This window comes from Hippoglossus hippoglossus, chromosome 24 (assembly GCF_009819705.1).
Source record: "Hippoglossus hippoglossus isolate fHipHip1 chromosome 24, fHipHip1.pri, whole genome shotgun sequence".
Taxonomy (NCBI): Eukaryota; Metazoa; Chordata; class Actinopteri; order Pleuronectiformes; family Pleuronectidae; genus Hippoglossus; species Hippoglossus hippoglossus.
In genome coordinates this window covers 7341367-7366526 of record NC_047174.1, presented here as the reverse complement: position 1 = coordinate 7366526, position 25160 = coordinate 7341367, and the positions used below count along the sequence as shown (strand labels likewise).

Genomic DNA, 25160 nt, shown 5'->3' with positions numbered 1-25160 from the left:
TTTTATTTTACCTTCATAACAGTTAAAATTATTGTCGTTGCCAATATTTTGAATCATTTTTTTTCTGCGAGATGAACAGTTAATTTTTCACATATCAACATTTTCACATTTTCTTGCCCTACACACACTGGCTTTAATCCCAGATGTCCAGTCCTTCATTAGATGTATAAAATATATACACTATATTACACAGTAACCAGTGCAGTGTCCTATCTATACTCTTAGGGACTTCTCATCCGATTGACCCTGACATGTTGCAGGTGTATTGTGGAGGGTCAACTGACAGACAGACAAACAGGCCGACATAGATTCCTCCATTTATAGTCAGATATGCTAAATATTAGTTCATGATTACTGGCAATTGCTGTTTCGGGCATATCAGTGTATTATATTCATGCTTTGTATGCCTGAGTAGAATAGAATAGATGTGATGGTGTGCTATTATAATGATTCATAGATGGGTCCATTTGGTGCACAGTCAGTATAGACCCTCTCCCTCTCTCACCCCCAACCCACACACACACACACACACAATGTCAAGGTCACTCTGTTCCACACATCCATATATCTTCTTTGCACTGGCCTAAATGGAGGGTGGGACGCACACAAAGAATCAAAGAGAGAGAGGGAGCGAGAGAGAGAGGGAGAGAGAGTCAAAAGTATTGCTTTGGCCGCCTGTGTGCGCACATGCACGCACGTGTACGAGCGTGCATTCATTTGCACTCGCATGCGCGTGTGCTGGGGTGAATTATGGTCTTCCACTCACCATTAAAACCACCAGGGAAAGCACATACATAGCTTCATTACTCCCAGTCTCAATCTTCCCCGCCCTCCCTCCGTCCCTTCCCCTTGTTTTCTCCACATGTTAAGTAATGGTGGTGATGGTGTGTTGGCTGCCGAGACAAAGACGCACTAATGTACCATAAAGAATGAGCCGTTAGGGAGGAGAAGCCAGAGGCCGATGTGACATAAATCTAATATAGTGGATTCTTATTTATCATGAATGTGTTTGTGAGAGGTTAGAAAATGTCTAAATTGCTTGAGAAGCGATGGCCTGCATGGATGTGATGTTAATATGAATCTACACCAACATGGCCGGTGCTAACGCATCATGTGTGACCAGCTTACTGTACAGACCATACACTGCATCTTGGGTCTTTGTGTCCGTCTCATGTCTCTTTGTCCTCAGCATGTGTGTGACAGCATGCATGCATCTGTGTGCATGTGTTGACGTGTTTATGCTTATGTGACAGTGAATCATTTCCCCAGCCTTGTCTTGAAGGCCTCTTTTTCATGTGTTTCATGTGTGTTTATGAGTGTGTGTTCTGGCCTTGTGCAGCTGTGTATCTGGATTCTTTTCTTGTGGGTGCGTTTGTGTGTGTCCATGTACAGTAAAACTTGCAGCTGACTCTGTTTATGAAGACTGCAGACCCCCTTGCATGAGAGCAGAATTGCTCCTGCACATAAATTCAGTCACAAACACCTTCAACGCTTTGTGGTTTATATGTTTGCCGCTGCAGTCGTCTCTCGTTCAGAGATCTTAGCAGACTGTAAACGGATGAAACGTTTGATCTGGAACGTGTGTTTTTTGCTTGTTTGCGTGCAGGGACCCAAGTGGATGCAGTCACGGAGAAGTCCCCATCACCATTAATCACCGGGAGATCATGACACGATTCAGGAAGGAGAGAAATACGGCACAGAGAACAAAAGAGAGGGCTTTCATGTGATGCTCGGAGAAGGGCAGTTATGATGGTGTCACCGTTCATTGGCAGATATCGCCCAAGAGAGACGGATGATCCTCACCGTGGAACAAAGGAGATGAGGTCTGGGGGAGGGGTGGCAGCAGGACAAGAAGACCATACCAATGATGGTGGAGTAGGAGTGTGTGCAGCAGTTAATGTAGTGCAGGTTATCGTGGCGCTCCATCAAACGCCCCGCAGAATGACATGCTTAAGATAGAGTAGGCCATCCGTTTTGGTTCAGTCTTTGTTGACAGTTCACTTATGTTGAGTGTTAGTTTGAGCTGGACACGTAGAGTTTGTATAGAAATACTCTATGTGACACATCTATGTATTGTATTTTTCCCTGTTTTGGGTACAAATCCACTGTTCTGTGTGTGTGTCTGCAAGTACAACAGGGGTCAAGGAGGATGTTTAAGTATTGCACACACCTGTCAGGATCCACCATTTCACTTTGAAAGACAACTCCATATTGACATTAGTCTCCGTTGTTGCCCTGAGGCAGTAATGTACATGTATGTGCATGTTTCCATGTCGAGCACATATCTCTACAAAAGGGCCTTATCTCACAATGTAGAGGAAAGCAACTGCTGGATTTTCCCCTTTGTCCAGATCCGCCCACTCCACCAAGTTTCATGGAAATCCATCTGGTGGTTTCTGCGTAATCTTGCTAATAAACAAACGGACAGGGGTGAAAACATAACTTCCTTGGCCGATGTAATGACAGCGCTAATGACCAAGCATGCACGCTGCGGCTCACATTGTTTATTAGCAGAGTATTATGTAACCATGACAGCTCCGTCTCTCGTTTGTCCAAGTGTAATTTACAATTAAAAGAATATGATGCATTTCCAAATTATAGTCCTATAATACACTTATTATATTATTATATTATATAATATTGATTGTAGAGCTAAACGATACATATTTGATGAGCTAATCAATAAAAACAACATAATTGTAATTGTAAGACAAATACTCAAAGTGTTGTGAGAATTAGTCACTTTTGTTCGTCTTACCTGACAATAAACTGCATATTAACTGTTAAGCAGTTTAAAGTAACAATCATCCACAAAGCATCTTATGTAAAAACGAGACCACTATAATGCATGGCCATGATATTATCAAAGCTAACACACCATTTCATGTATATGTTTTGCTCCCAATAAAAGAGCCTGATTGCAGCATTGGTTAGAAAAGAGAAAGCACAGAAAAGAGCAAAAGACATTGAAGAGGAGAGGGTTAGTTAGTGTCGTGACATACACAAAAAGACACTTACAGGCTCTCACTAAAGTGTGACCCTGATAAACACAACAAAGCCTGGAAATGAGTGAGGTGGGCGCCGGTGGCCTTCACCAGCTCCCGTGTGTACTTGCTGAGAACAGCCTCTTGAACGCAAACGATGAAATTCACATTTTTTAAAAATTAAATCACATTTTTTTCCAGGCCAAACAACAAAAGAGGAGGATGCATTAGCATTTCATGTGTGAGTGCTCCACAGTGTGAGAACCAGATACACACGAGACCTGTGATGACTTACTTGGTGAATATCTGAGTGTTTGAGCATGTTGTCACATGGTCAGACGGCCGTGGTAAAGCAGGGGAGGCAGACGGTGAAACACACAGGTCAGACAGGTCAGGACATATGCACACCCACATATCTATTCATAGAAACAGATAGAAGCTCCATCAGGATATTGCATTTTGATTAGCATTCAAAATGAGATGGACATGCCTCACTGGGATCTGTCAGGGCGATGGTAATCTCAGGGGAAACAAAGACCAGACAGTCTGTGGACCTATGTCAAATAGTACCTTATTTCAGATAATGCTGGATTAAAGTGTTTTAATAGATGCTGTGTTTTACATAATAATGATTTTATTCACAAAGGTTTTTGCCTATTTACTAAGAGTTAGATGAGAAGACTGTTACCAGTCTGTTACTACAAAGGAAACAGAGTTGGGGTTAGGATTAGGTTTAGGGTTTGGGGTTGTGGTTGGGGTTGAGATTGAGTTAGGGGTAGTGTTGGATTAGGGTTAGGTTGGGTTTGGGATTTGGGGTTGTGTTATGGTTAGGGTTAGGGTTGGGTTTGGGGTTAGGGTTGAGTTGGGGCTAGGACTAGGGTAAGGGGTTTTGTTAGGTTTCAGGTTGGGGGTAAGATTGGGATAGGGGTAATGTTGGATTAGGGTTAGGTTGGGTTGGGGTTAGAATTAGGCTTTTGATCGGGGCTAGGGTTGGGATTAGGGTTCTGTTTGGGTTGGGGTTGGGTTAAGTAAAAAACGCAGTGCTCTTAACGAGCACTCCGGGGGCACAGGCACTCTGAGATCATGGGTGTTTAAAAAAACATTTGTTGAGTCCCTTATTAATCCATATTTATTTGGGTAGAGTTCCTACTTGAATGAGATGAAAATTAAACATTAAAGGTCACCAGGTCAACAAGGTGACTGGAGTTTCTTCTCCGATAAAAATAATTGCGGTCTCCTCTGCGTGTGTGTGTTTGTGTATGTGTTCCTAAGGTGTGGCCCAGCTCTTGTGTAATATGAGCCTTTGCGTGTGTGAGATATTTTATTTTTCCATGCACACAAAAGTAAAGGACAGGACAGTGACTGTCTGTCTCGTGTGTCTGCCTCATTTACATGTCTGTGTGTTCCTTTCGTCTTTAAAGACAGCGAGCTAGTCTGGTTTTCTACCCTCTGACTAAAGAGTGTTGACAGATGCTTCAGTTTGACATAAATATGGGCCGCCTGACATTTAAAAAGAAAAGACAGTGCCAAGGAAAAAGTACTGAATCTATAATGAATCTATAATATTAAGTGATTCTATATTCCTCTTTGCTTTTACTTCTCTAATTAAACTGACAGCCACCACTGATGGAGTGAGAAAAGTGCTTGCAGTGAGGTATGAGAAGTTACTGTATCATCTTTTTATCTGCAGAATACACAATGTTCTTTCCTGTCTGAGACACAGCTCTCCCTATTACAAACTTACTTATAACGCACTATTTCATCTTAGATTTTCTGACTATGTACAAAAGCTGAATCTGTAATCTCACTCAGGAGAAGTTTGACTCGTCATGTCAGTGCACACGCACCACGGCTGTCAGAAACAAGGGAGACTGCTGACACAGCAGAACCCGAGGGCGACTCACTGCTGATTTGTGTCGTGTTCTCACGCCGACCTGCTGCCTCATAAAAACTTTGCTCTACTTTACTGCTGGAAAAGCTGAGTGAGGAGTCGTAAAATAAAGCTGCAAGTAGCACATGAGGAGATAAGACTTCGGGAGGAAAACAGAACGACCTCTGTCCCATCAGGAGATCTGTGACCTGAGGAGTCAAGGAACGCTACAGGAACCAGACTTTGACAGATTAGCTCACATGAAACAAAACTCATGATGGAATAATACTTTTTTTGTGACTGACCAAGAAGTAGAAGTAGCAAAGAAAATATCAGCAAAACATGAAATCCACTTTCTTGAAATTCTGTGGCATTTTCATTTACATCTCATGGCTTTAAACCTAGAGCATGTGTATGAGAAGTAAAACATGCAAACCTTATTTTGGGGAAAAGTCACCAACCTTTTTAAGCTGTTTTTAATCAGACTTTATACACATTTATACATCAAGTTTTTCTTGGTATTATTACTTTTATTTTTATATATTGAACGTGTAGTTGTGGCTCTCTCCTTATAGTCATTTAGAGAGGGGCCTGGTCGATACACCTGCCCAGGGACACTGCCCAGGTAGCTGTCAGGGTGGTGAGTGTTTTGAATATATTATAAACCAACAATAAAATTTAGGATTAAAATAATTGGGGGGGTTTTTTGTAGCTCACAGACACACAGGTTTAATTTATGATAGACACAATACACAGTTAAATGTGTCGAGCTCCTAAGATTGTGTTGAATGACTAGTGTGAAAAACGAGGTTTGGAAAACAGAATTATGAAAGATAAGAAAGGATAGAAAGCATCACTTATCCGAGTAAAACAGGTAAAAGTAAAGGTTGACGAGAGACGGACAGACGGACATAAAAGCGTATACCACTCCAGTCGGGGTCAAACCGGGACTGAATGGCGATCGAGTGAAAGTAACGAGAAGAAGCCCCTGTCCTGCCAGCTGAGTGCTCTCTGTCAGTCTGAGCTTCTGGCCAGAGACGGAGCCGGTTGCCAGGGAGACAAGCCACCTTCAAGCAGGACGATGGCTCTCACAAATCAACCCGGTTGATTCCTGTGACGTGAGCTGCGCTGATAACAGTGACGTGGCTGCACAATGAGCTCGTGTGCATGGGACTGTGCAGCTGCTGGTGAGAGGAGCATCATCTTTTAGACCCACCTCCAGCTCTTCCTCTCTCAGCAGCGTCTTCGTCTTCATCAGCAGGTTAACTCTCACTATAGAGTCCACTGCTCTGCATGTTAGTGCCACCTGTCCTGGCAGCATGTTTCACCCCCCTCCCATAGTGACAATGAAATCACAGAGACCATCTTCCTCCTCCCATTGGCTGGTGAGCTCCGTGGTGATGCCTTGTGATTGGGCATAGCCAGCCTACACTACCGGCCAATCGGCTTCACTGTATCCAAGAGACAGAAGCATGTGAGGCTATTTAAATCCAACCAGAGGCTCACCAGACTGTTCAGATGTATATTTCACAGTATAACACTAAAAAGCCCAGGGGGGGGGAAAGGTTCACTAGTGGACGAATGTGCAAATCCGGACAGAGCTGATTGGTGTTCAAAGTGGTCGGCCCATGTAGACGGGTTAAAGAGACCAAGAGAGGAGCGAGAGTGTAATGAATTAACTTCTGCATCATGTCATGTCCTCCTGAACTCTGAGTTTATCCACATTATCCATCAACTCGTGCCATTCTGCTGCGTTTACAGTCGAGTTGCCGCACTTCGACGAGAGCAGGGACGGCTCCAGTTAAATCGGACGGACAGAGGAAGTAAAAGATGGAGGTCGTCAGTTCTCCTTTTCAACTAGAGTTTTTTCTTCAGGGGGGGAGGGAGACAACTATTGATCTTTCATGCGGAGCAGGAGCGTTGCGTCAACTCGCAGTGGACCACAACCGCTGATGAGCACCACGTAAGTCTGCGGCCATTTTGGGCCCACTCGTGTTTTTGTTTTTTTTAAACGTCATACTTTGTGTAACGACAAAATGGTGGACATGGAAGTCTGTATCCCGAGATGACAACAAAATTCTTTTCAACAAGGAAAATGCAAAAAACTTAATTGCTGAAAGTGAGAATATTTGTAGTTGATCATGATTTATTGTTTATTGCTCATTTGACAGATTTTTATAATTAGTGATGAACTTTTCTTTGCATCTTTTGTCAAAGTACAATTTCAGTCAGTATTTGCTCGGATAAATTTGTAATATTCAACAAAAAATGACGTTAGGTTTACCAGTTATGCTTTAATCAGCTTATATATGTTCTGAGCCGTAGGATTACCTGGTGTGTCTTTAGTGAATTTCTCTCATGAATTAGAGGAGACGACAGCTTCGACTGCTACAGTACAAACTATAAAAATAACAGAACTAGACTGACTGAAAGTATCTGAATGGTTTTCAGAGTGGTAAGGAAAAAAACAGAAATTAATAAAATTTGAAGGGCAGAATAATTAAAGGAACTTAAGATACATATCTTTGCTTGATATCTGTGTGTTTCTCTGTGAATCATTTGTAATCTCTGAGCTTCAGTGTGTGTCGGTTGCATGTATCAAGCTGAAATAAATGAAGAATTATTTTTGAATTTTTCTTTTTTATCTGAACTTTTTGTTTCGGCCTTCAGTGTGACACTGATTTGTGAGTTTTGTTGATCGTATGTCAGTATTTTGGTGCCAACATTAAAAGAGATACAGAAAATATTTGTCCCATACTCAGACCTTTTTTTTTCTTCCAATCAACATATTAGGTTCATGATCATGATATGTTTCTTTTATATCAAAATAATGTGGTGAATAGGAAACACTGTCGACATTGTCAGATAAATTCACATGATTTTATAAAAGTGAGAAAAGTGATGAGTTTAGCATTTTGTGCATGTTGGAAAAATGTATCTGTATTTGCTCAGATGCATTTTGTACTTTTTGTTTTAGCTATTTTTTCCATCAGTTACTCTGATCAGTTACTGTAAAAACATTACATGACCTTTACACCTTTGTGATGGGCCTGAATTTGGTCGTAAGGTCATGACCAAATATTTAGTGCCCAGGAATATTTTAGGTTTGGAAGTAGTTTTCATTTCAGAATAAACGGTAATTTAATTAAGAAGGCAGAAGTATGTCTTATGAGAAACATGGAGGAGCACGCTTACCATTGTGGGTATGTATATGTAACTATAATTTCCATTGTTAGTTTTACATGGTGTGAACTTATTGATGAATACATCTGTTATCTTTAAGGACCAATGGAGAAATAGGTCAGTGATATTATTACTTTACATTTGTGTTGTTGTGTGATTTATGTCAAATAAAATAAACTGATAAATAACTTACCTTATAAACTGGTGTAATTCCATCCAGGACCAGGCCTCGCGTCACCTCCACAGACAAAGACAACTTTTAAAAAACACTTCTTTCACACTCCTGTCGAATCAATAAAAGTGGTTTTAAACTCGGTGCTCCTTTATAGTTGTGTATCTGTAGGAATTGTCAGCAGGTTTTAAAGGAACAAACCATCTTGGTTGAAATGAGCTGTGGAAACTTTAGCTTCTCTTTAGCATTAGCAGCTCCACAGCTGGAGCCACGCGCGTCCCTGTGCTGCGCGCGCCCGCCGCTGCTCGTGCAGGTGTGCTGCTGTGGCTGGTTTCTGCCGAAGCGGTGAAACGTGTCGGTGTTTGACACATTTCAGCTCAGCCTCAGTTTCCGGGAGGAAGCTGTGACCCCGCGTGGAACCGACCACCGGCACCGGCTGCTTCCCACCCGGGATCCCACCGGGTCGAACGGTGAGTTTTCTTCTGTCGGATCCGTGAATGAGCCTCGTTCTCCGCCACCGGTACAAACTCTCTCTGCGTCTCAGCTGCTCGACTGAAAGTTGGACACACTTTCCACAGAAGCGTGTTTTTCAAATGTTATTGCACCGTGTTAATAATAAACCCGTTAGACTTCCGGGTATCGGGTTATTTTGTGACTTGGGTTTTGTTGTCGAAGCTGCTCCCGCGGCGTTCGGTCGCCATGGAGACGGAGCGTGAACGCGCACAGGGACTTCTTTATGCACTCACATTTGAATTTGAAGTTGAATAAAGCCACAGAATGATGTGATGCACAACCGGCCTTATATCTTATTATTATTGATATTATTATTATCATAATTTAGGAAAAGAAAGCAGGGACTTTATTCTTCATATTTTATTTCTATAACACTATTTTATCAATCAATCCAATTTGATTTGTATAGCCCATATTCACAAGTCACAATTTGTGTCATAGGGCTTAAAGGGATAGTTCCCCCAAAAATCGAATGCTGATGAAGTGAGGGTGAAGTGTTCGAGTCCACAAAAACACTCTTGGAGTTTCGGGGGTTACAGAGCATTGCCGCCAAATCCAATACAATGAAGTAAATGGTGATCAATTCTTCAAGCAACAGAAAAAAACAGAAAATGCCTCCATACTGCTCGTGTGGCGTCATCTAAGTGTCTGTAAGCCCCGACATCAATCATTTAAACCATGTTTTAAGCCTAAAAGTCCTCGTACAAAATCCTATAGCTCTACACCAAATACTTATATTTAGTTCTTGTTAAGTTAATATTCTTCACAGGCTGGTGAGAGTTGATGAGAACATTTGTCCATTGGAACAATGAATATTGGGTTATTATGATGTTCTTTGTCAGGGAGGACTTGACTCCACCGCCCCGTCAGTAGTTTCCCTCCGAAAGCGACTTGGATTTTCCTCGTTTTCTTTTTTCATCTAAATCCAGAGATGCTTAATCCATCACAGTGAAATAGAGATTTTTGTAAAATAAATCTGTCCCACATCCACCACTAAAATGTTTCCTTTCCCCAATCCTCATTTTGTTTTAAATATTTGGGGGGGGGGGGGGGGGGGGGGGTTAGCACATTGAGACAGTATTGATAAATGTTGTTAATCAAGACTGAATGTATTGGTTTGTAGTAATACATTGTGGGGACTCTAAATGGATACTGGATGTATTTCAGAGAATTCTCAGAAGCATTTCCCTCCTAATGTTCTTTTTCTGTTCTGCTATTATCCACATTTTTTGTTTCCCATTAGTGATACACCCTGTAACCGCTCGCACAATAAAGTCAAACCACTGAAGTCATCTGGAGTCTGTTTTGGCAAATGTCACACGGGCCTAAAGGGCCTCGATGGAGAGGAAACGTGAGATTTGCAGCCCCTTCTTTCCACGCCGCAACTCTTTGAGGAAAACAAGTGCGGAAATTGTCAGTGAAGCCAGACAATCCCTGCGAGTTCAATCCACCCAGCGGCCGTTCACTCCCAGAGATGGACACAGGCAGCTTTTTGGAAAGAGCTCTGTGCGCGTGGGTCACGACAACAGACCTCCATCGACCTTCAGGTGAGTCCCAAAGTCAACCCACGTCCTTTTTCAGTCAGCTTCTGAGGTTAATGTGAAAAAGTAATCGGCCATTTTTCCATGTTACAGTCTTCATGCTCAAAATTTTGATGCTCCCGATTCGAGGCCAAGTTCAGGGACACGTCTCTCTCCACTGCACCACGTGAGTTGCCTCACACATAAGCGCACACTGTAAATCATAATCTAAGAAGAATCCATTCAGATTTAGGTGTTTTTGGTGGGATTTCTTTGTACGTTATCACGAAAACTCACCAAAAATGTAGTGAAAGGGGCAGTAAATGAGATTCAGGCTTTTAATAACTGGGATTATAATGTTAATATATGAAATCGAGAAGAAGAGTAACAGCAGTAATCAGATCTCTTTGCGGATGTAAGTGTTTTCATTGGTGGATCAAAGCTCTGGCTCATTGTTCTCACCATCATGCCGCTGATGTGTTATTCGCCGAACCAGAAGCCAAAGTTTCCACTGCCCAGTGATGCTGAGGATGCATTCAAAGCCCTCCCTAAACCCCCCGCTGACCCACTGGAAGTGAGGAGGGGGCGGGCAGGGACACGGGCACGTCTCCTCAGGGCCGGATCTCTCACCACGTTGCCTCCCGTCGAGGGACACACGGACGGTAAGGCAGGATAGAGAATAAGGAAAGTAAAAGTGTGAGCTACTGTGGTGAGCATCCATTTTTTAAAACTGGTTTAAAGTGAAAATAAAACCATATATTTGAGTTGTTGCAAGGTTCTTACTCTTCTATGCAGACAAGTGCTAAAGCAGCTTTAAAAAAGAAATGAATAGAGCCATTCACATGCTGACATTACACCTGATTTACATTCCCTGTTGTTGGACCTCGATGGAAAAAAACTTAATTTACAGCTGCTGTGTTGAGGGGGAATGACTCCTCTCCTATAAAACTGCTCTGCTATTTAGAGCAATAAACCTGATAATGGAGTCCGACTGGATTCTTTCACCTGTTTCACAAATATTGTGTGCGATTGTGTTTGAATGGACACTTGCACTTTTGCCCATGTGAGAGAAGTAGAAATGTCAGTGCGGCTTTCAGCAGTAAACCTGTAAATAACTTCTTTTCTACATGTCAGTGACACAAAGATTAAACCCGGGACAAAAGCCGCTGTCAGCTAAACGCCACCCGAGTACGGACCACACCACAGTCCGCAGCGGTCCCCACAAACCTGGCCCACACAGAGCAGCGAGTGAAAGGTAGTGTGCTTCCCTTTGACTTGACAAGATCTGCCCTTCTCTCTCTCTCTCTCTCCTCTGCCCTTCCTCCCTCCCCTGCTCCCTCTTTTTGACTCAACTGACAGTCAGACAATGAGTTGAGGATTTATTGGTACGCAAAGGTTGCAGCCACGGCCATTAGGAGATGGAGTTTGTGCCTCCCATTTTCATTGAATCCTCCTCCGCCTCCTTCTTGCTTTCTTGCCTTTCTCTTTGCTCAGCCCCAGTATGTTAAATTCATAGAGTTTCTAATGTCTTTATTCGTTCTTGTCCATAACTTATTCAGACTGCTGGGAACAGAAAATTGTAAACAAATAGCTTCTCTGATATATTTGTTATTGCTTTTACATTCCATATGGATTAACACGAGAAAAACGCTTAGCGATGGAAAGTTATTGCTTTTGATGGTTTATTTGCATCTGCAGCTTATCATTCTTAAGTTTCACACTTTTGAGCACGATTGCAAAGGTTCATATTCTATTTCAAGGGAGGATTGTGTCAAAAACAACTAAAGTACATGACCCATGAACATTCAACAAGCAAAAGTTTTCAAACCAATATTTCACTTGATCCAGGGGCAAAACCTTTCCATCATATTCTAGTGACGAGAGCTGCATATATGAAGTCAGTTAGACCAGAGATGGTGTCACTAACTAACAAGAGGAGCAAATTCTTCAACTCGACACACTTGACCCCATTTAAACCCTTGTATACTTTTCTGTGCACGACGTCTTGGTCAGATAAATCCAGCTTCTTGGCCGGCTTCATTCCCAATGAAATCCGCCTCGATCTGTCGTTACTTTCATGTGTCAGCTTTTACACCTTCGCAGCACAGAGAGGCTAAAAGCTCCACTTTTTTCTGCCGACCTCATCAGCTGTGTGTCAGCACGAGGGCATAACTCCAGGCGTGAGGTCGAGGGGCTGTCGTTACGATCCATCCGCCTATCGATTGGGAGGGGCAGCTGAGGCTATAGAAGGGGGGACAGACCATAAAACACTTTTACAGGAAATCTGGGCTCTCGCCCCGCAGCACATCCTCCTCCCTCCACAGCCAAGTTAACACGCAATGTTTATGTAACTTGTTGCTGACAAAGAGAGGTCCCGAGAGATCAGACCGTGGTCAAGTTATGATTAAAGAGGAGCGGTTTAAAGACTTCCTCCTCTTGATTAGCCTTACGTCGGAGTTCTTTCTCTTTAAGGTGCACTGGGCAGAGACAGAACGGCAGAGATAGCCAAAGCAGAAGTCGACTAACTGCAAGTGGAAATAGACACAGCATGACAGATTAATATGATGAGTTGGATGAGATCTAAAGATAGGGGAGATTAGACGTCCACTAGGTTCTTTTTCTCCAATAAGCCAGAGCTTTATAGCTCCAAATGGCTCTCTATTAGATTTGGGTACCCATCTGGGCAAGGCTGGCAGCGGCGTGTGTTGTGACTGCAGTGCACTGGCCGGGCCTAAGACAGGGATGAGGTCATGTCTCAGAGAATGCAGTATCACACAAAGAGGCCTTATTATCAGGCTCTTAATCCTATCATACAGAGCCAAAGCCCCCTCTCTGACATTCACCATGCCTCGGCCCGCAGCTCCTGCCGCATGTGCCCTGCGTGCCAGCTTATACCAATCACTAAATCTCCTTCAAAGTGAAAGTGCACTCTACATTGACAACCGCGTGCTGTACACTAATGCTGGTGTCAAGCACCTTCTTAGTGACGCTGCAGTGGAATGAAAAGGAAACGTGTTTAAAATAGCCGGGGTCATTGTGTGTCTCATACCTGTCAGCAAGACAATGAAATAAAGCTCAGTCGAGTGTAAAAGCTCGAGCCTTTTTCTGTTAAAGTCACTAGAGGCTTCAGATGGTCCTGGTGATATAATGGTGGTTACACTTCTCCATAGTTTTTAAGGCCGATTCACGCTCCTTTGTGAGATTTTCTCAGTAATAGAGGCGATTAGTGTGACTCAACATGCTCCTTTGTTCATCTCTATTTATTAATAATTATCCTCTCAGCTGCTCTCATAGTAATTAATCATAAGGCTCACCACCTCTCATGTTTCACAGGCTTTATTATATCACTCTTTCTGTGTGTGAGTGGAGCGGTGCAGACTTTACAGTGACACGCAGAGGTTGAGCTCCGACAGTCGCACGCAGAGGGCAAGCCGCAACACATAGCATGACATGAGACGGCCCACACTGAAAAACCATGAGCTGCTTTAACCAGACTGCCCACAAAGCCAACATCTTAGTTCCTGTCTGTTGGAGATTGCCGTTTGACACAGAACAGACGCACACAAGCAGTAACACACAAAAAACTAGACACACACACACACATGTGTGTTTTCATGTGTGCATGCTAAGACACACATTAAAGAAACAGCACCTGCACACGAGCCTCAACGTTTGCTGCAACAGTGACACCTAGTGGCACATGATGAGCCTACACCTACAGGCTGATATCAGCTCATCAGTCAGCAACTGTTGATGGAAATAAATTATTTGACACAATTAGTGCTTTAGATGTTCTGTGTTTCTCCTGTTTTAGGTTTTTACTTTTATTTTAACGTCTACATGAGTCCAAACTGAAAGTCAGTAACCACACCCTGTGTTCAAAATCTGATGTAACCTCACTTTGTGTTTCTGTGCACCAACAGTAGAATAAAGCAGGCTGGTGTTGACTCAGGAGTTAGACCCACTGACTGCACAACAGGACGGAGAACAGGTTTGTCCAGATACACTAAATTAACCTACCTGTGGGTTTTCTACTTTTTGATAAAACTATGTATGTTGAACATAAATGGTGCAATTTGTACAGCATGTAGAAATAAAAATGTAGTTGTAATGTAACATACCCCTCATCCACACAGTGATTTAACTTGTTTTCTAAAATATCTGAAGTCAAATCAATGTCGACATGCCTAAAGATTATAACGCAATATTTAATCCTGGTCCCAGATCCCAAAAAACATGGACCCACTTCTCTCCCTGTAACTGTACAAGACTTAGTCAAACATCGATTGGGATGTTGTTAGTAATTTCCACCTCGAGAGGCAGCCAGCCAACAGCCGAGAGAGCTGTTGGTTTGGGCAACCGCAGCTTCCTGCATCACACCAAGCACGGGGGTATGCAAATGTGGGTGCATGGCGTGCAAGTGGTTGTGGACATTTACATGCACAAACACGTGTTTTCACAACACATGCAGACAATTTGACATCAGAACAGAAACATTTTAGGAGGAAGTTGGGCTGTGGACGGTGACCTTTCATTGTGGCATCAAACTTCCTGCAGGCTTATTTTAAGACGGTGAACTTGTGAACCGCGCTTGCCACTTGTGTTCACCATCTGCATTCGGAGGTGGTGCTCTGTCAACACTGCAAATTATCTCCCCGCACTTTTCAGGAGACAACGCCACAAGCACGGAGGAGGATGCAGAGTCATCGGTGTGGAATAATAAGATCGGTCCTCTTCTGCAACAACTGGAGAGTGTGGCTGCAGGTAGTGTGGCGAGTGCTTTGAACCTCGGTAACAAAGTGCAAACACATGACATACATCAGTCGTTTGACCCAAAGAATATATTGTTTCTGTCACCCACTCCACTCACAATATTACTTCTAGGTTCTGGTCTTTTTTTTCATTAGAGCTAAGCTTCTTTTATAGTGTTTCCCCTTTTTTTTGCACAAGCAGATTGTCATTCATGAAGTGTGATAAAAATAAAAAAGAGCTGTGATTTCCACCGTTGAAAAAGTCAAACAACACAAGTGATGTTATGTTTGGCATCTGTACGGAATTGTCTTCACCTGAAACTGCAGTCCGGCACCCATGACGCCAAATCTAGGGCTGTAAATATTTCAACACTTTGTAATTTAATGGAAATTTCATTTGAAAGATAAATATAAAATATTTATTGCCTCCAAGTGCCTTGTGGCTCATGCATAAAACACCTCTGAGATGCCGTGTTGAGTGTGAGACTGCAGCCAGGCCTTTTTGGAAATGGCCGAAACCCTGTTATTTATGCAGGGAAAACATTTATTTTACCTCAAAAACAAGGAAAAGGCTCCACCCTCGCTCTTCCTCTGCGTCAAGATTGTAGCCGCCTGTTGCAGAATTGTTTCCCTGCAATTGACCATTGAAACTCAAAGCTGCTTCTCAGAAAAGGAAGAGGAATGTTATTCTAACTGTGTTATTGATGTCGACAATTTAACCTCGAGTTCCTTATGCAGATAATAATTGCACTCCATGGAGTACAGAGCCCAAATGTACACATATGCTCCACAACATACACAAAGCATCACTCGCGTTAATTTATATGGACACACACATGCCTACACATACAGGCGAATGTTTGCTTTCTCTGTGAATGTTTGACATGTTGCCCTGAACTTGAACTCTTATTTATATATTTGTTGTTGTATTTTGCGATATCTCCTTTCCTGCGATGGCAGGCGGCTCAGAGGTCTCGGTGGACCGTCTGTGCGATTTGTGTGATGGCCTCCACGGCACCTTGGCACAAGCGGACATGCTCGGCCGACTCTGTAAGAGGAGGTCGGGGATCCTTCGAACACTGTTCCGCCTCATCGACCTCAACTCTGCCCGGCTCAACCTGCACATCGCCAAGCTCTGCCTGGCTGTGAGTCATCTGCGTGTGTGTGGGCGTGTGTCAGCTTTTCTGCCACTTAGTCTTTCCAGGGCTGTTAATAGAAAAGTTTCGTTTTTTTCCCATTTTTTCTCTCCAGCTGTGTGTCAGTGGGAACAACCTGCTCAACATCTGCAAGCTCATCTTCCAGATCAGCCGCAGTGAAAGCAATGACCTCCTCTTCCAGAACAACTCTATCATAGGTCAGGATGAACTAACTCAGTGGTCTCCTATTCTCTACCAAACTCTGTTTTTAAATATAAATCCCTATTACCTCTGTCAGAAGAGGTTATGTCTTCATATGCACGTATTTCTTTCATTAGTTAGCAGGATTACGCAAAAACCACTGGACAGATTATCATGAAACTTGGTGGAAGGATGTGGGTTAGGAGAGAAGCCCGGATCAGGGGGCAGATCCAGGTTTTCTTCTTTAATTTTACATCGTGAGGGCATTTTGCAATTTGGTGAAAATGAAATCCGGATATAGTGAATTTAAATGTGGTTTCATAAAGGGACTGTTGGGCCTTGGTGGATATATGAGCTCTACTGAGTGCCATTCTGGTTTTTATCTGGTTTGATTTGGTGCCATTTTTGTGAACCCCGTCATTACGAACCCCATCCAGTATATTGATGACAACAGTAGATGTTTTCTTTTTTTGAATCTGTGTCTAGACACGCTGCTGGGCGTACTGCGCAACGAGGATGTGTCTACATCAGGGGAAGCTCTCTTGTACTGCGTCGGTACTCTGAAGTTCCTCTCGGGAAACGGGGCCATCCTCAGACTCCTGCTGTACAAGAACTGTATCGGTGTGTCTCAGAAACTCATCCAGAGGCTTCACACAGTGGAAGACACTCACTTCAGTATAGCAGGACACATCATTGTGCAGGTGAATCCTTTTATAAATGCAGGGAAGCTAAAAAAAAAGTTGTTCTGAGAATGCAAGAAAGAACAAAATGTGAAATGTTTCTCTTTAGGTGTGTTTGTTTATGTCTGGTGTGTAAGCGGCTACAAGAGCATGATGTTCTTTTCTGATTTAGACAAATCCAAATCCAGTACACGCCCTGCTTCCCTCTTCCGTAAATGATTGCTGTTTAACCACACGCTGGCCCGAGCGAGTGTCTCGAGCCAGCGCTTCATTTGATATCCAACACAAGTCATTATGCTGTTAGAGGAGGGAAATGAGCAGACCATTACTTTCCAGAACTTTCAGTGGTGCCGTGTGGTGGAAGTTTCTGTTTCCGTCTTGTGATAGAATGATTTATGCCCATGCTGAATAGTTTCCGGTCGCTCTGCTGCATGGCGTCCTGCACAGGCCAGCCGCCAGCCTTAATGAGCATATGACCGACATTGTGCGCTGTGGCCACAACACAACACTGACACGCAATACTGCCCTAAATGCAGACCAGCAAGATACTTAAGATGTGTGCAGACTTCTACTTGCTAACACACACTCTCATACCTCTCCCCTGTAGCTGACAGCGACCCTGAGGAACCTCGCCGATCACCCTGACTCCCGGCCGCACTTTGTGTCCTTCTCTTTGCTGTCAGAGCTTTGTCTGGTGCTGCGCCGTCACCGCAAAGACCAGGACATCTGTACAAACATTTCCAGAATATACAGGTAGCACACACGCGCGCACCCACACACACACACACACACACACACACACACACACACACACACACACACACACACACACACACACACACACACACACACACACACACACACACACACACACACACACACACACACACACTTCCAGATGGTTGTAATAATTTGGCCCATTGTCTCAGCTCACTGATGTAAACAATCACAAACTTGAATATGCTGAATCAAAACAGACCATCACTCACCCTCTGTTCATTTTTCTCCCTCTACAGTAAATCCCCCCTTTTATGTTACTCTCCTTCCTCATGTCTTTTTATGGCGTCGGGTCTCACAAAGCAAGAGTTATGTAGCGTTTGGGGTCGTACATCTGTGTTTGCATCCACACCACAGCAATAACAGCTCATTTCTGTTTTTACTTTACCGATCTGAAAGTATAAATGACTTAAAATGCAAACACAAACATACATGCCTATATTTGTAGTGTAAATGTCCGTACAGGTCACTGGTCTAATGAAAAACAATTTTTATTGTCTTTGCTTAACAATTACAAAAAACTAAACGGGAACAAACTTGCTGTGAGGCGACAGTGCTGACCACTGTACCAACGTGACACCTCTGCTCAGAGCAAATGGTGTCCAATATGTTCCAGCTGTACTCTTGACCTTTCATGCAAAGTACATGAGACAATTGTTTCATGAAAAACCTGGCAGAAGTCTTTGGCACCAAAGTGACTCAAGTCCCAGTGACCCTGCTCCGGCAGCAGGCCCCTCACTTCGGGCTCAATATCCTCTGACCTCAGTGTCGGCACCAAACATAAATGTTGATCCCAAATACTCCCATCTTCACATTCTCACTCCAGGGCTCCATCCTTCTACTCTGGCACAAGTACATGATCCACGAGTGAAGCACAAAACCTATTGAGTACTTGAATTTGTAATCAAATCTGTTTTTCCAGTGCAAAATTTAAAGAATTAACCATTTTATCAGGTCTTAGTGCTGAAACAAATTGTTGCTGTCTGAATATTTTTCTCCCAGGACGATGAAAACATAAGCCAAGGCCTACTTATCCATTAGCAGTGTTGATTTAATATCTCCTTATTTAGTCAGCATAGCGGCGCAGTCAGTGGGTCTAATGGTCATTGGTATTTGTTGTCCCCTCTCTCCCTCAGTAAACTCTCCTCTTACTCTGAGTGCCGACTCGCTCTGGCCCAGACCCCCGACTGCTACCGACTATTTTTAGAACTGCTGAGCAAACATCGCCAAAAACAGGTGAGTCCACAAGCTCTCCTCTGTCTGTGTGTGTGTGTGTGTGTGTGTGTGTGTGTGTGTGTGTGTGTGTGTGTGTGTGTGTGTGTGTGTGTGTGTGTGTGTGTGTGTGTGTGTGTGTGTGTGTGTGTGTGTGGACACTTGAAGACAAGCATTTCCAGCGTTCATGATGTAACTCCACTAATCATGTTTAGATTAAGATGTTTATTTACAACAAGTCCAAGCACAGTTACGGGACATTGTGTCCATCTGCATCTAGCGTACATGTTTCTGTCCCTGTGTGTGTGTGTGTGTGTGTGTGTGTGAGTGTTTTGACATTTAATCATCCAAGTAGGGGCTGAGTAAGTCAAGGAAAAAGGAGGAGGGAGGAGGAGAAAGGAAAGAAACAAAGGAGGCGAGCTTGAGTAGACTGTAGTGGTAATGGGAATACACACGTATCCACCACGCCTTTGTGTATACACAGTAACGACATGTGACGAGCAGGACGGTACGTTACCCTCCTTATACCAGGGTAACTGTACATTTATGGGAAAAATGTGTGTGTGGTCCTGACTCACTTGGCCCTGGTGTTATTTACTCAGTAGAGTCAGGATGCAAGTGTGACATGCAGGATGTTATTCAACACCTTTATTCTGGCTGAAGAGTCATAAGTCATTGAAAAGCTACACTCAAAAACGTTTCTGCTCCCAACCCTCAAGGGAAGATGACTGACAGGTCAAGCTCATGCTGCTGCAGGTTTTAGTATTGACTACTTTCATTTTTTTAGTCGGTAACAAGTCGATCAAAACAAAGAAAATGAATTGCATTCCAAAAAATGAAATAACCTAAAAAATAATATCTCATTAATTAGACAAATAGTTATTGAATATATTAAGATGTGATAAATGATAGATTTAGACCCAGGAAAAGCTCCTAACATGTCATACACTATCTTGCACTGACTCAATTGAAAGAGGAAATGTTGACGCAGGCCAAGACAGTGTGGCCTTTAAACTAAATCTGCAAAACCAATTCACTTGTTGTTTGCTTCGCTTTCATTCAGACGCTTGAAAAAATAATTGACGGATGCAAATTAACCCCTGACCCGCCCACAGGACCTGGTCGTGCGTCTTCTTTTCACCCTGGGCAACCTCACGGCCAAAAGCGAGGAGGCTCGGCTGCAGCTCTTCCAGTGCAAAGGCTGCATGGATACAGTCCTGCAGCTGTATGACAGCTACCAGCGAAGAGACGCATCACCGCACACACCCTCACGGGCAGGTGAACCCTCCCCACCTGGCAAACCTCCGGCTCCTCCCGTGAGCCCGCAGGAGCGTGACGACGTGCTGGTGAAGCTGGTCAGGGTGCTGGCGAACATGTGCATCCACCCGGCTGTGGGTCCGGCCCTGGCGAACGACGCAGCCTGCATGCAGCTCCTGATGGAGACCCTCGGTGAGCAGAGAGCAGGGGGAGCTCATCAACATCCTCGTTCAGTTTGTATGCCTCTACCAAGGGGGTTATGTTTTCATCGGTGTTTGTTTGTTAGTCAGCAGGATGACGCACAAGCGACTTAATCGATTTTTGTGAAATTTCGTGGAGTCGTGGGGCATGAAGGAAAAAGCCATTAGATTGTGGTGCAGATCTGGATCAGGGCAAAGATCCAGGATTATATATACATTTTTTTTCACTGTTTTTAACATTGCGTGTTTTGTTACATTTTTCATGGACGTCTCTGAGATCAATTGATGGCTCTTGATGAAAGCAATCAGACGTGTTCAGGAGAATAATATTTGTTTGTGCAATTTGGTACAGATCCAAATGAAAATCTGGATCTAGTGAATTTAAAAGTGGTTTCATAAGGGGCCTGTTGGGCTGAGGTATGCGCTCTGCTGAGTATCATTCTAGTCCATAAGTGCCATCAGGAGCAGATTTACAGCCATAACAGGGAATTTGTCCCTTTTGTCAATATTGTATCTCTGTCACACGGAAGGAACAGTGTGTGACAATGTGGAGCTGTGATAAGTCTAAAAATAGCTGTTTGGTGCATTGTATGTACAGGAAATATCTGCTGGGTGCCCAACCACTTCCCCTGTGCTGGGAACAAGACACGACATTTGTCACAAACAATCTCCTCATTTTGTCTCTTCATTCCCCAGCTCGCTTTCCTCTCAGTGTCGTCTCTTCAACACGTAGCACATCCTCTTTTTGGTTAACCTGTTTTGTTTTTTCTGAGACTGACAGAGCGAAGCGCTTCGCTGCATGAGCAGGATGTTCTGTCTCATCTCACAGACGACTTGGTTTGTGTGTGTGAGAAATTCTCCCTTGTGGTTTGATGGTTTCAGGACAGGTTGAGCTGAGTTGCAGGTGGGTGTGAAACTTCTCAATTTCTCTGCTGCTGCTGCTGCTGCCTCCTACACACGCTTCGTAGCAGCTGGGAGAGAAAAAATCACACAAACAAAACACAGGTCAGACTTAAGTGTATAAAAAAGGGTATGAAGGGATATGTGATGGAAGCCAGTGAGTAAGATGGGAAGTAACTGAGGACAGAAACATAAAATGAGCGTTTGAAGATGGTGGTTGGTGTGACAGCTGGGGACAGGAAAACAGAAATCTCAGAAGAGGATGAAAGAGCAGGTTTGATCGATGAACTGTTTTGATCAAGTTCATGACAGGATGAGCTGCTTTACATTAGAGCTTTGAGGAAGGATGGGGGGGCAGAACAACAAAGTGCCATTTCCAGTCAGACCGAGAAACAAAATTCTTTGTGACGCAGGCGCCGGGGCTGACAGTACAACCGCAATATCCACGATTTATGAGCGAGCACGCGACATCTGTTGCTATATCAGGAGCAGACTCGGTTTCCGAGGCGCTGCTTGGATGGGGACACGGTGACCTTTGTACGCAGCTCGTGATCAAAACGACAATATCAGAACCAGAATTTACTGGATAAAAGCTGCTTTTATGATAATGTCACACTGTCACTGTTGGTGTGGCAGAGCTGTCACATGCATAAAGACTGGAATCCCAGGGTGCTCACTTTTCATTTCTGCATGAATTTATACTAATAACTGCATTACACTTTGAGTGCATCCCACAATACATTGCAGTTTGTTTAAGGATAAATTATGTACATTTACTTCATTTTCTCAACATAGAACTGAGCATTTCTCATATCACATGGAGGCTTCATATAAATGATCAGTGAGCAGTTTGTGTCAGGAGCATTAAGGCCTGACCCTCTTGGTCATGCAGTGTGGAAGCTCCCTCTGTTGGCTGCATTTCATACAGGAGGACTCTTGTGGGGAAAGACAAACATCCTCTCAGAGATCTTCGTAAGAAGTAATGTCAAGCAAGGGTTAACCTTCGCCTTTTTCTTCCTGTCTTTCTGTGTGTGTGTGTGTGTGTGTACAGAGTTGAGGTCCGTGCAGGAGAGCGAGGAGCTGTTGGTGAACGTTGCCGCCACCATCAACAACCTGTCGTTCTACCAGGAGCAGAGCTCTGTAATCAGACGCAGTCAAGTCGCCATCACAAAGCGTAAGAAAGAAAGATCGGCAGACTTTAACGCAGAAATGAAAAATAAAGACACTGACAGTTTGCTACTTCATGATCCCAGATTCCTCTCTTCTCTCTGCTCAATCCGTATGTTCCCTTCAGTGATGCTGAAGCTGGTGCTCAGCTCCAGTATGGACGCCATGCTCGAGGCCACTCGTGTATATGGGAACATGTCACAGTCCAAGGATGTGCAGGACTTTATTATGCAAAACAAAGGTATATTGTGAACACAAACTGAAACAGACACACACAAAACAAACCTCCAACGTGGTTCTACACTTACACAATGTATTTGTAAACCATATTGTTCCACTTTTGCAGACAAAGTTGCACTAAAGGTGATTTGATCTTATCTTCAAAGCACAGAACTCTGTAGTGCGCACCTCTGCATATTGTTAGGTCATGTTTGGGCTGCACTTATCTACAAGGCCAGTTACAGTCAGTATAAACACGCCCTGCTCGACGCCGGTGATCGCAGCTCTGTTACCTTTTGTCCTGCTTTGTCCTCGTCCGCTCAATCCCTCCATCTTGTTCCTCCCCTGTCTCTCCTTGCAGTGCACCAGTTTGCTGTTACGCTGCTGGACTCTAAAAGCAGTGAGATGTGTTTTTCAGCCTGCGGCGTCCTCACCAACCTGGCTCTGGACCCTCCAAACAGGGTCCGTCTCTCACTTGAGGGGGCTGCTGCCAAGTAAGCACTTGTATTTGAGAATTCAAAACAGCAAACTGAGCAGCAGCTTTCTGGTTTCTGGGCTTTTGTGTCATCCTGTTTGCAGCAGCAGAGTAAACATGGCTTTTGGGAAATATGGTCTTCATTTCGACAAACATGAGCACAACAACTTTACTGGCACGAACAAGAAGTCACTAATCTTCTCAGCCTTGATCTTATTTGTTCACAGTAGTTTTACAAAGTTAAGATTTTCTAACATTCATTAATTTAGTAAATTGTCTGCACATGGTAACTCAGAACAGACTCTGTGAAATGATCCTCTGTTTGTAGTGTGAGATTATCACTTCAAAAAGTGAGCTTTGAACAATCAAGCTCTTATTTGCCCCTTCACACACACACACACACACACACACACACACACACACAGTCCTCTTTCAGATGTAGGCCCAATGAAGTGGAGCTAATTCCCACAAACCTGCTGGTCATGTGAATCCTGCTCCCTCCAGTCATATGATGTCTTCCGTGTGTGTGTGTTTGTGTGTGGCTGTGTGTGTGTGTGTGGCTGTGTGTGGCCAGGCTGCTGGACTGTCTCAGAGACTTTGGACCAGGTGACTGGCAGCTGGCGGGGCAGGCTTGTCAGGCGTTGTGGAACCTGATCGGTGGCGGTTCGGAGAAGCTGCTGGATGCTCAGGAGAGCGAGTCCCTGCTGGAGATCCTCACTACGTACTTAGGTTGGTGTCGTTATTATTAACCCTCACACAACAATGGAGGAAGCCATGCTGAGGAGAAGCTGCTCTGACTCACATCAGTGGCCCTCAGGGGGAAGGGACGAACACACTATCCTGAACATTACACCTCAGTGGTTTTGTCTGGGAGCTGTCTGAACACTAAACACGACACTATACAAAGAAAAATTTACATGATTGTCCACTATGTCTCATTTCTTCCTTAGATGAAGAGGAGGCTCTGAAGTGGATAGAAAATGAAGATATGAGGGATTATCACAAGGCATGCTGGGAGTTGGAGTTCCTGCCTGTAGCTCAGAAACTGATAAAGACACTCCAGCCTCCGCAGCAGACGTGTGAGTGACGCACTGGGACGTGGGAGTTTAGGGTCGTGTTGCCATAGAGGGAAAGTATTTCCTTCATTCTGTTAATATTAAAAACTATCCTCTTATAAAGCTTAAAGGTGGCTGTAAAAATGAATTGTCAGATGCAGAGAATGTATGAAAACACCCTTAAAACGTGTGAGACCACTGCTGCTGCATCTCCACCATCCAGCCATATGCTCAGGTACGTTCCCATTGGTTGACTACTGATGATTATCGATGCCGTCTTTCATGAATGATGAAGCTACCGACGTTTTACAGCCAGGTTTAAGGCCCACAGTTGGTCAGTCAGATGTTTGGGTTGAAAAGCGTCAGTAGCTGATAGAGTTCATTGTGAAATATAAGCACTAGACCCAATCTTCCTGAAACTGTAAAATAATACGTGTGAAAATGTGAAAATTTACAAGATTCATTTCAACAATTCTTGTTTATTGGCAAATACTTGCACTTCCGTTTGTGTATGATGTTTATTTACTTTCCTTGTCTTAAATACCAACTGCTTTTTAATTTAAATTTTGTGAGGGCAAACATTCACATGTTAAGTAATCTTCTACAAGAAGATTATTCTTGTTATTCCATCGCCGTGCACCCGACATATTCCTCAGAATCTGGAGTTGAGCGCGCTGTCACTTTTTACCATTTTTTTGATATTGAAATTGTTAATATTATTGATTTTAACCATTTATGCACTTTATCTCCCGTAAAGTTTGCTGAAGCCTTAATTTCTACATATCCTCACATGTTCAGGGCCTTTGCACACTTCACAGATTGGATTTGTTTTGTCAGTACACTGTTGTTGTTGTTGATAGTTTTACGATAATTAAGTCTCGTAAACTG

At 43.5% G+C, this 25160-nt stretch overlaps 1 protein-coding gene across 2 annotated transcripts; it reads left to right on the top strand.

Annotated features, from left to right (window-relative positions):
- Positions 1-8486: 8486 nt before the first annotated feature.
- Positions 8487-24564, top strand: armc2 (armadillo repeat containing 2). Of its 2 annotated transcripts, none has more exons than XM_034579517.1 (18): positions 8487-8679; positions 9966-10269; positions 10357-10429; positions 10739-10904; positions 11377-11497; positions 14166-14233; positions 14911-15006; positions 15954-16138; positions 16245-16347; positions 16817-17031; positions 17618-17763; positions 18924-19023; positions 20115-20448; positions 22408-22530; positions 22651-22764; positions 23104-23236; positions 23792-23946; positions 24168-24564. In XM_034579517.1, exons 2-18 carry the CDS (start codon positions 10061-10063, stop codon positions 24302-24304), a joined length of 2478 nt encoding a protein of 825 aa, XP_034435408.1. In that variant the 5' UTR covers positions 8487-8679; positions 9966-10060; the 3' UTR covers positions 24305-24564. The 2 variants fall into 2 exon arrangements, with proteins under 2 accessions (XP_034435408.1, XP_034435409.1); XM_034579518.1 differs by lacking the exon at positions 8487-8679 and adding an exon at positions 9258-9290.
- Positions 24565-25160: the final 596 nt, after the last annotated feature.